This window comes from Quercus robur, chromosome 5 (genome assembly GCF_932294415.1).
Source record: "Quercus robur chromosome 5, dhQueRobu3.1, whole genome shotgun sequence".
NCBI lineage: Eukaryota > Viridiplantae > Streptophyta > Magnoliopsida > Fagales > Fagaceae > Quercus > Quercus robur.
In genome coordinates, this window is record NC_065538.1 from 3,681,829 (window position 1) to 3,694,348 (window position 12,520).

At 30.1% G+C, this 12,520-nt stretch overlaps 1 protein-coding gene across 1 annotated transcript; it reads left to right on the forward strand.

Annotated features, from left to right (window-relative positions):
• The first annotated feature begins 10,611 nt into the window (after positions 1–10,611).
• Positions 10,612–12,209, forward strand: LOC126724866 (uncharacterized). The gene is made up of 2 exons (XM_050429295.1): positions 10,612–11,085; positions 11,497–12,209. Exon 2 carries the CDS (start codon positions 11,508–11,510, stop codon positions 11,988–11,990), a length of 483 nt encoding a protein of 160 aa, XP_050285252.1. The 5' UTR covers positions 10,612–11,085; positions 11,497–11,507; the 3' UTR covers positions 11,991–12,209.
• Positions 12,210–12,520: the final 311 nt, after the last annotated feature.

The window sequence follows — 12,520 nt, forward strand, 5'->3', positions numbered from 1 at the left end:
ACTTGGGGGTCTTTTTTTTGTTAGGGGCCCTATCCTAGGCTAGGCCTAGGGCCGGCCCTAACTAGATAAATATTCGATTTTAAGGGACTATGTGTGCAGAGGAAGAAGAAGAAGAAGAATAAAGAAAAATTAAGAGTAAACAAAAAGAATGGGATACTATCACTCTTATGATAATAATAAATAATGGCTCCGGTCACCTTGGGGGTGTTTGTGATGGTCTTTGAAGACAAAGACTTGTCCTAAATTTTAATGGAAGATATTCTAAAACCAACCCACTTGTGTTTAAGTTTAATAGTACATTGATTGTAGTAATTGGAGTGGCTGCTTAAGGAATGTAAAACTTTTTATTCATGATTTGGACTTGGGTAATTATAATATTTAGTTTGATAGTATCTACCAAAAAAGTCACCAATTCAATCATACACAATATTTTAGTACTAATTTCATCTTGTTATCTAAAAAGCCCTCCGTGAATGAATGACTACATGATGGGCCACAAAGCAAAGCCCACACATCAGCCAAAGATTCTTAAACATCCATCCAACATATTAACAATGTTTTGCTTTCCAAAGTTAAATGCTTTTTATTTTAATAAAGAGTTTTAAATGATGGCGTTCGCTTTTCATGATTGCTCTTATTATCAAACTAAAACACTAAATTGATATTTGGTGTAGGTGAGGATTGAATCCCAAATTTTTTATTTGACGACAAGAGACTTTATCAGTTAAGCTGATTGAAATCCACAAATACTCGTGTTTCCATACAAAGTTAGGGGTGACAATTCGTGTTCGTGTGTTGGGTTTGTGTTTTAAACTCATGAATATCTGACTATATTGGTCAACACTAACTTGACATGTTTATCAAATGGGTCAAGATTTCTCAATCCTAACACGACCCATTTATTAAATGGATTAGTCGTGTTGACTTGTCTATTAGATTTTATCAAAATGAAAAAAAAAGAAAAAATAGACAAATAAATATTTTTAATATAAAATTCAAAATTAATGAGTAACTACGTCACAAATAATCATTTAAAACTGAAGCACATCTCAATATCACAAATAATCAATCACATTATGTCAAAGAAAGTAAATCACAACAACTAATAAGTTTATTTACCTAGGGTTTGAAGGGTATATTAGTATAATGTCATGGAAATCTTATTGTTAATGTTGTTTTAATAAATGCATTAATTGGTTCAGTTATAGTAGCTGATAATAGGAAAACGATATTTTGCTAATGTCAACAGCATTAATGCTTCTAATGTGTATGCCCAATAAGATTGAGGTTTTAGATTGCAACTCTACCACTAGCTTCTTTACATCACAAATTAAATTGGTTCTTTTGAATCTTCAATTTCAGTGTTGAAAAAATAAATATTTGGTCCACAAACCTTTGGCTCAATTGCTACATAATTGATAGTATTAATTTGCATATCTGACTAAACAGAAGCGATTTTTTATTTTTTATTTTTTTTTATACAAGATAGAATTCTACTCTAGCCTAATTTAAGTGTATATGTGTGTGAAGCTCTCTCCTGGAGACTTGAACCCCGACCCTTGCCCCCCCACACTCCACAAACACTTATACTTATAGATTGACCATCGCACCAAGGGTATGCGATGATCAGAAGCGATTTTTCTAGTAAAAGCTAAAAGCTTTCAAATTGAATTGGCACCTTCTGATGGTTCCAACAAAAATATTTAGGGTTCAAATCTATCATTTCTCATTGATACAATTATCAAATTAATAAAAAAAAAAATCTGGAAAAAAAGTAGAAGAAAACATAAATAGCATTAATAATAATAAAAGACATGTTAATTAAATAAGTGATAGAATGACGAATTAGCATACATGTGAATGTCTCGATTAGCTTGTTGAGAATCCATTATCAATCTTAGGGTTTTGGGATTAAGGCTTTGTAGATGTTATTATAATTTCCTGGATAAATCAAGTCTTAGTCATGCAGATTTGGAGTTCCGTATCTAAAGCAAATCTCTGCAGACAAACATCAACTTACATCAGAAAAATAAAAATAAAAATTTGTTAATTGATGCATAAGAGTATTTGTTTAAAAAATACTTTTAAAATTTATTTATTTATTTTTGTTTGATACAAGATAAAAATTCTACTCTAGCCTAATCTAAGTGTATATGTGTGAAACTCCCTTCTAGAGACTTCAACCCTGACACTTACCCCCCACATCTCACAAGCACTTATACTTAAGGAGTGATTATCGCACAAAGGGTGTGCAGTAATTTTAAATTTATTAATAAGAATGGGAAAAAAAAATTGATTTTTTTGACAGTTTTATTATATTTCTCATAAAAGTAGGATCTAAATTTTTCTAAAATGATTCATTAACAAATGTTTTTTTTTTTTTTGGATACAAGATAGAATTCTACTCTAGTCTAATCTAAGTGTATATGTGTGTGAAGCTCTCTCCTGAAGACTTGAACTCTGGCCCTTACCCCCCACACTCTACAAGCATTTATATTTGTGGAGTGACCATTACACCAAGGGTGTGCAGTGGTTAACAAATGTTCTAAAGATACCTGTTACTCATAAAAATATGTAATAATTTTAATATTGTGTTATACAACAGGCCACTTCCATCAAATCTTTTTTACTGCATACAATGAACGTAACTACCATTAAATCGAGTAATTAATGATAATAAAATCTTGATTTGGACAGGCAGACTATAACATTTTTTATATTTTTATTTGGAAGAGAGGAAAACCCTAGTGTGGTTTGGAATCAGAGTCATATGTGGGACAGACTTAACATTTATTAATTTAAAAAATTTTCATATACATATCATTTTTTAATTTAAATAAGAGCTAATATGTCCAAAAAATGTGATGATGATAGTTACCAACATGTTAGCATTAAATTTTTAGTTTTTTATTTTTAAGTTTATTTATTTATTTAATTATTTTTTGCTTTTAGTTTATTGATCTAATAATCAAATAACTACTTTGATGGACCATCTCTCGAGCACACAGTACCATTTTTCATCTTCAAGACTTGTCATTGTGATATTTCTTCTTCAAAAAAGACTGGGTCAAACTGAACCATTAAAATCTAGGTAAGGGTCATAGAATAATAAATAACAACTCAATCATTTTAATATGACCCATATTTTATCAAGACAATATCCAAACCTTCTTGATTCGATCTCTTTACTAGTTCTATTTTATTGTCAACCGCTTTCAATTATGATTTGTGAGATTTTTTTGTAGTGCTTTTCCCCTCATTTAAATATTAAAATTAGTGTCCAACAAACAATCTCTTCTATTCAAGTTGACCACTGATTGCCTAAGTATTAATTTGGGAGTACACATCTATGCCACCTGTCTGTCTATATAAACAAAGACCCATGCTTGTAATTAAAACATATTCGAAAAATTAACATTTTAATCATATGGATAGGGTTTTTACATTATCTATTTTTTTATAAAGGGGAATAAAAATTGAACACTTAAAGTAAGACTTATCAATAGATTAATGTAATTACTAGACTAGAACAAATAGAAAATAATTATACATTTTCCATGAGAATCATTAAATATGGTTTACGTGTTAAACACAATGATACCCTTTAACAACAACATTGAGAAGAAGAAGAAAGAACACACACACACGACTATATAGACAAAACACATGCATATATCAAGTTCTACACTCAGCCACACAAAAAATGCAAAAAAAGAAAGAAAGAGAAAATTGCACACATAGCCAAGAAAGAAAGAAAAAAAAAACTTTTAGACTAAGACCTTTGTAAAAGGATGACTATGTCTCTTAGTGGCTATAGCAATCGTAAGAAGTTTCTCGAGAATCATAAAAAGTCCACAATATATCAAACAAAATTATTCATTTAGAGCCTAGTGTCATTCTAATTTCCACTTGTCCTTTTTTTGGTACAGTCTATTTTTCCTTTTGAATCTACCACTACGGCGGATCAAATTGCCTTTGGAAGAGAAAAGAAAGCCGAAAAAAACAAAAGAAAATTTCTAAAAACTTGAATAAGAAGTTATTTTGAAACATATTTAGCTCAAAAAAAAAAAAAAAAAAAAAGAAACTTTGAAACATTGAAAACCCACTCTTTTTAACACAACGTACGAAATCATAGACATGAAAAAGCACAAACCAAACCATTAATAATTATTTATAACCACTTGGTTAATTATTGACATAATTAGTGCCTGCCACATATGCCACAATTATTATATTGCCATGTCAAATACATTTTTAATTTAATTTATCAAGAACTTCTTAAGCAATCCTCTCTTCCCTTTGAACATGTAGGAATGCAAATTGGGTTTGGTTGACCTAAGCTAAGGGAAAATATGCATCACGTTTCACTATAGAAAATACGCGTTCACAATCTAAAAAACAAAAACCAAAAAGAAAAAAAAAATTGAAAAAGAAAAAGGATATTATATTTTGGGGAATTAATGTGTTCATATTGGGCTTAACAAGATTCAACTCTTAGAATGTTCAATCTATTTACTAGGGGTGTATATATGTCCCACATTTATAGTGCAAAAAATTGATAGTATAATGTCCTAGTCCTAAACGTGCATGATAAACATGAATGAATGTGAAATTTGGACCATTAGCATGTGAATTGTTGTTCATGTTTCCAAAGTTCAATTGAGGCCTTAGGTGTAGCAACCTATGCAACCTCTCTTTTTTTGATGCAAAAATTATATGTGGAGGAAGATATGAACAATATTCTTTGGTGGATTTGTCCTTTATCTAATCTAGCGCAGAGAGAGAGTTGGCTAGTGGGGGTCCCTTTCATAATCAATGTTTATGTGCAATAATTTCACTCTCTTTCTTTGGCTAGGCAATGCTTGGCCCTTTCATACTACCCAAAAAACAAAAGCTTGGTCCATTCGTTGTTTATTTCAAAGTTTTTGACATATGTATTAAGTAGATGTATTAAGTAGTGGGATGCCCATAACATTTTCACGGCAAATCCTAAATAGTAAATTGTTATTGGTTTTAATTCGGACTCATCGCCGATATCATTTTTTTACTTATCAATAATAACTTGCCACCTAAAATTTGTTGTGAAAATGTTGGAGACGCAGCATTACTTGTATATATATATTTGACTGTGACTGGTTGGTTTTTGATCATTAAATCAGATCCATGAGGAATCGCCAATTAAGGATATCCTTCCTCGTGCTTGAAAAAAAATAATGGAGGGTGTGGTGGTGAAAGGGTTTGCGTAGGTTGCAATGCATTGCAACATCAAGCTCAATAATGAAAGGCGTGATAAAGCAACTTGTTTTCTTCCTTCCCCACTTACAAGCCACCTCCCTTAGCTAGAAATGTAGCATGACTCATGAGTGATGAAAACAGTTTGAATCAAAATATATATATATATGTTTCCAACATGAATACGGCATTGGTTTAATATAAATTTAAATGACAGGTTATTTTATGTTGTAACATTTTTATAACAAGCTAAAATATTAGCTTATCATAAATATAAAAAAAAAAATTACACTAGAACTCACCACAACTCAAAACAAATTTATTGTGAAACCGTTGTGAGATTTTGTTGTGTTTGTACATTTTCTCTTAAATCATATAAATTAAAATGACTATCATGAATAAATCTTATTTTTTATAGGTTCAAATTAGCTTAACTAATAAAGTCGTTTTTATTATTGAATAAGAGACTAGCTTTAAATTCTGCCTATAAAAAAAAAAGTGTCTTTGTCTCATAGTAAATAGTAATATCATATCTTTTCTGGAAAAAAAAACCTATATGTCAATGAAAGTTAAATGCAAAAGCATGTAAAGATTTGGCTTTGATATATAGTTCCTTAAAAAGAGCTTTATAAAGATTTGCAAAGATTTGGAATAATTTGAATAGTAGTAGATCACTTAATTTAAGGAAACAAGTCTCGTAAAAATAGGGGAAATAATATAAAATTAAGAAAAAAAATTAACAAACGGTAAAAGAATAAAGTCTTCTAAAAAAAGGAACCAAGTCTTGATTGATACTTTTGATACAAGATAGAATTTTTACTCTAGTCTAATCTAAATATATATATATATATATATGTGTGTGTGTGTGTGTGTGTGTGTGTGAAGCTTCCTCTTGGAAATTTGAATCTCGACCTTTGCCCCCCACAAGCACTTATACTTGTGGAGTGAACACCGCACCAAGGGTGCGCGGTGGTAAGGGAACCAAGTCTTGATTGATACTTGATAGGATTCAAATAGAATCAAGTCTTGATGGCTGAGATTCAAATTTATCTCTCTGAAAGATTGTTGCTGGATTGATGAGTGACTGCAGTTTAATTGAGTTGCTTTTTACGTGGCATTCTGTTAGGTCAATTAGTAAAGTTTATTGTCGTTATATGAAGGGTTTGAGTTTGAATCACACTTACACCAAAACCAATTGATATCTTAATTTCATGATAAAGAGCAATTTCTATATATAAAAAGAGCTAATGAGTTATTGCTACAGCACGCAATGCTGCAGTACTTTGGTTTGTTCAATTTTTTTATTTTATTTTTTATTTTTTATTTTTACAGTACTTACTCTACAGTACTTTGGTTGTTTCAATTTCCACTGTTATGCTTGCCTTCGTTGAATTTGCTTATATAATAATAATAAAACATTAACACAACAAATTACCACAATATTTTTCACAAATGTTGAGGTGTTAATTCCTATAAAATAATAAAATATCATACTGGAAATTCTGCCTATAAAAAATAAAAATAAAATAAGTGTCTTTGTCTCATAGTAAATAGTAATATCAAAAAAAAAAAAAAAAAAACTATATGTCAATGTAAGTTAAATGCAAAAGCAAGTAAAGATTTGGCTTTGATATATAGACAATTCCTTAAAAAGAGCTTTATAAAGATTTGCAAAGATTTGGAATAATTTGAATAGTAGTAGATTACTTAATTTAAGGAAACAAGTCTCGTAAAAATAGGGGAAACAATTTAAAATTAAGAAAAAAAATTAACAAACTGTAGAAGAATAAAGTCTTCTAAAAAAGGGAACCAAGTCTTGATTGATACTTTTGATACAAGATAAAATTTCTACTCTAGCCTAATCTAAGTGTATATGTGTGTGAAACTCCCTTCTAGAGACTTGAATCCCGACCTTTACCCCCCATACCCTATAAACACTTATACTTGTGGAGTGACCACCACACCAAGGGTGAGCGGTGATAAGAGAACCAAGTCTTGATTGATACTTGATAGGATTCAAATAGAATCAAGTCTTGATGGCTGAGATTCAAATTTATCTCTCTTAAAGATTGTTGCTAGATTGATGAGTGACTACAGTTTAATTGAGTTGCTGATTATGTGGGATTCTGTTAGGTCAATTAGTAAATTTTATTGTTGTTGTATGAAGGGTTTGAGTTTGAATCACACTTACACCAAAACCAATTGATATCTTAATTTCATGATAAAGAGCAATTTCTATATATAAAAAGAGCTAATGAGCTATAGGGTGCAATGTTGTAGTACTTTGGTTTGTTCATTTTATTTATTTATTTATTTTTTTTTACAATACTTACTCTATAGTACTTTGGTTGTTTCAATTTCCACAGTTATGCTTACCTTCGTTGAACTTGCTTATATAATAATAAAAAAATATTAACACAACAAATTATCACAATATTTTTCACAAATGTTGAGGTGTTAATTCCTATAAAATAATAAAATATCACCCTGGAAAGTGGAACTAGCCACAACTAAAATAAAGGTATTGTGAAGAAAAAAAAAAGTACCACATCCACAATATTTTCATAATAAATATTAGGTGGTAAATTATTATTCTAATTTAAACTTACCAATGAAATCATTTTTTTGTCCACCAATAACAATCTATTACTTATGATTTGTAATGAAAATGTTGTGAACATAGTATTTTTCTTGTAAAAATATTAAGACATCTTGTTGTTGTCATAATAATTTCACAATTGCTGAGGTGTCAATTATTTACAAGTCAAAGTAAAATATAACAAAGTTGTAAAGGCATTATGAAAATGTTGTGTCATTCTTTGTGTTTCTAGAATTATTTTTTTATTAGTCAATTTTTGTTGAGCCAAAATTCATTGTTTAAGTACAGTTTTCTTGGGTTGAATTTTTTTATTTTGTTTTGTATTTCTTTTTTCTTTATGCACCATTTTAAGTAAAAGCACATAAAATTAGTATTAAAACATTTTTCATCCTTTATGTTTGGGACAGTTCACAATTCCTCATCAAACTTTAAAATCAAGCAATTTCCTCATTAATATTTTGGAAAAAAGCAAATATGTCATATTTTTATTCTCTCAATAAAACCCTAATAAAAGTTTATGATTCTTAAAATATTCTATTGTGTAGTGGCTAAAATATTCCCACTAAATTTTAACATCCCAAAAATTTTCTTCACGTATTTTGAGTTTTAGATGGTAGTAATGCTTAGAAAGTTGGAATGGTAATATAAAGTGTTTTATTTGTTACCTAGAAAACATTGATTTTTTAAGTTTAAATTTTCGAAACTTATAATTTATCTAATGAAAAATTCGATAACACATGCCTTTTGTTATATATATATATATATATATATATTTTTTTTTTTTTTTGCTTAAAATGAGTGTTTGTAAAAACTAATTAAGCTAAAGATTCCACATAGACTCATGTAAAATGATAAAGAAGAAAGTATGAATGAAAAAAATTTTCATTGTGTATGGTTGAAGGAATTTGATGAAGAGTTTTAATTGTAACATATAACATTATTCATTGCGAAAATTTAAATATTGTGACAAGGTTTTAGCAAAACTTAGTTGTTTATTGTTGGAAGATAATGATATTCGTTATCATTCTTATAAGTTTTTAATGAGTGAATATTGCCTTTAGCAAATAGGTATCAAAATTATTATACGAATGAGATTAACTTTGTAAGACATACATTTTTTAAGTATATAATTTCATACTTCTTCAAATAAAAATTCTATCTTAATTTTCTTATACAAGAGGTAGCACATGCCTTGCACGTTCCACGCACAATAGTTTATAGAATATATATGTCATAGATTTATATCCTATCATATCTATATTAAAAAGAAAAAAAAAAAAAAGAGTGATTATAGTTTTTGAAACAAACCAAAGCTTCGTTTAATCTAAATTATACATCATAGGCATTCTAAAATTTCTCTTAAGAGTTTATACCTAATATGAGTAACATGTTTTAATATTTTATCGAAAAAAATAAAAAGGTAATGTGAACAATTTGCACAAATCGAATCTACCTACAAAGTGTTATGTTTATTATTTAAACGAAAGTTAAAGTCAATCTAGATTAGACATCATAGACAATATCACGTTACCTATATTTGACTCCATGTGAACTGATATTGGCAACCAATGTTAGAAATTTGTCTAAAAATTAAACAAAAGACATGGAATTTTGCAATATTGATTTCATTAATTTTAGCTCAACTGGTAAAGTTTCTGATGGTTGTATAAGAGATCTGGGGTTCAATCTCCGCCTACACCATCTTGGTCTGATAATAAAGAGCTATTATCAGGAACGGACGCCATAAGTTGAAACTCTCTCTCTCTCAAAAAAAAAAAAAAAAAAAACCAACTATTTAGGTGGATATCCAATGGTCGATCACCTTTGGACACCCTATTTAAAGGCATGTTACAGATGTCCTAAAATGACTAACATCTTTTTTGAAGTTTTCACCACTTGAAAATCAGTTATAACTAATGCTAGTTTCATAGTTCTTCTATTAAGTTGTATTAATTACACATACCATTTCTTTTTGAGTGGCATCCAATGCATTACTTCTCATGGTAGTTTAAAAACCTGAACCACCCAAAAAACTGTAACCAAACTAACTAGAACTTTGATGCCATAAATAGTACTAATCACTCTGTCAACTATATATAAAACAAGAATTAGTTTCAACATTAATATGAGAAGTTTCATAACTGTTAACACAGTATCTTATGATTAGTGTACAATAAAGATGATATTGGTAGTATTGCTAGTTAGTCTTTGCGAAAATAGTATTAGTAGTTAGTTCAGTTATGAAATTTTGAATGACGGTTATATTTCTTTTAAGAGTAATGTTAGTAAAACAGCCTAATCCACACCTTACTTATGCATTAACTCTTGATTGGATTTTGATACTTTCACATAGGTATATTACGTGTACTAAAAAAAAACTGAAATCAAATAAAAAATTAACACATAAGCAAAGTGTAAATTTGGGTGTAGTTTCCTATATGTCCCAAACTCTAATTAATGAGATTTTTCAAAACGGTACATTACACGTTTTGTGGGATACACGTGGCAATCAAAGAGTGCTCCATAAAATAACCAAGAAAAAACATAGAAAAGAAAGGCCTAATAAGAACAGCACAGCACATATTGGCTAAGAATAGTTTCACAATCTGATAATGCTTAGCTGGCAATCCAAAGATCAACGGTCAGAATTCACCGACAGCAAATGTTGCTTACGTGGATTATACCATAGTCCACCCCCTAAAGCTTCAATCATTGGATTTCTCTCTCCCCAAAAAAAAAAAAAAAAAAAAAAAAATTCTCTCTCTCTCTCTCTCTCTCTCTCTCTCTCTCTCTCAGTGTCTCTCTTTCTTTCTCTCTTATAGCCTAACTATTCATATCATTCAATATATCGTTTGAGTGGAGGATTTTGTGGAGGAGAAACAAAAAGCAATCTATTTGTTTTCTTATATAAGATTGGGTTTCTTAGAAAGTTAACAAAAAACAAAGAAAAAAGAAGAGAGGGAGAGAGAGGGAAGAAAAGAAAAAAAGAAAAAGAAAAAAGATATGAGCTTGAGTTCTTAAGGTGATCATTGAAGAAAATAAAAATTTGGGTTCTGTTTGGATTGTAAAGTTTTATTTTTGAAATGGTTTTGATGTGTGAGATTGTGTTTGAGGAAGAAAAGGTTGAAGAAGGAGAGTGGGAAAAAGAGAGATAACAAACATACAAAGCCAGCCAGAGTAGCAGAAGTAAAGAGACAGAGAGACAAAAAAGGAAAAAAGAATTTCTGGGGGTTCATTTTGATCTGCTTCTGCTGGTAATTCTTATCAAAGCTCTTATCTTTCTCTGTTTTTGAATATTGGGTTCTTATGAATTTATTGAATAGAGACTTGTTTTAGTTCTGTTCATTGTTCTGTTTTTTTTTTTTTGTTGCTTTGTGTGATTATGTTGTAAAGTATATGTTCATTGTTTTATGCTTCATTAGTAAAGAAAGTTGAAGAAGAAAAATACTTTCTCTCAGAAAACAAGCTATCTTAACATGAATAGTTGAGTTATTGGTTTTGTGAAACCATACAAACAGTATCAAAACAATTTTCACTTTCTTCCATTCCTCTGTTTTCTCATATGCTAAACATCTTGCAGAACAAAATTGTAAAAAGAAAAGAATTACTTTGCATCTGAAAGAAGTGAAAATGTGTATATATTTATAGTTCGGTATTGTTTACAGGGTTATTGGCAATGTCTACAACTATAATCAGCGATCCAATGGTTCTTTCAACCCCAGAAACACAAACAGCAGCAGCTACAAAACTCATTTCCCAACTTGAAGTAGAATTCGTCATATGTGACTGCTGTGGACTAACCGAGGAGTGCACGCCGGCCTACATAGCACACGTCCGGGAGCGTTACTATGGAAAATGGATATGTGGCCTATGCGGCGAGGCCATAAAAGACGAGATCATAAGGTCTGAAAGGCTACTTAGCACTGAAGAAGCAATGAATAAGCACATCAACTTTTGTAAAAAATTTAAGCCCTCTGATCCGCCTCCAGATCCTACTCTGCATTTGATTGCAGCCATGAGACAGATTCTAAGGCGCAGTTTGGATTCGCCGAGGGCAATGAGGTCTACGCCGAGTAGTCCGTTGAACAGTGACCGGGAAATTCATAGTTCAGGGCTTACTAGGTCTGAGAGTTGTTTTCCTAGTCTGTCTAGTCCATGAAGGTATGAGATGGAATAGGAACAGAACAGAGGTGAACATGGGAAATACACATTTCATTTGCTGCAAAATAAAAAAAACCCAAAAAGACAAGAAAAAAAATGGTCAAATGATTATTGTAGTTAGCTTGTTCTCATCAAGTATAGAGCTTTCTCTGTTGTTAAAAATCTCTTTCTTTCAATTTTCATTTCAAGTACATATATATTACTTTTTCTTCTCTAATTGTTTCCAATTACAAGTGCCTTAAACCATGGGTTTAAAGTTTGCTAACTAGCTTTGATTACTAACTCTAAACATATGAATTTTGCAAATACTTGTAAAAAGTATGGAATTTACTTAAATTGTTGCTAATATTGGATTAATATAGTTCAAAATTTTGTTTAAATTTGGTGAAAATCTAAGCTAAGAAAGAAAATTAATAATTTGAGTGGCCAAATAGCCTGTAGTAGGAGAAATTATTATTTACACCGAGAGGATCGCTGTTGTGGTTCTTTATGACCAATGAGATGATAACATCTATGCAAATATATGTG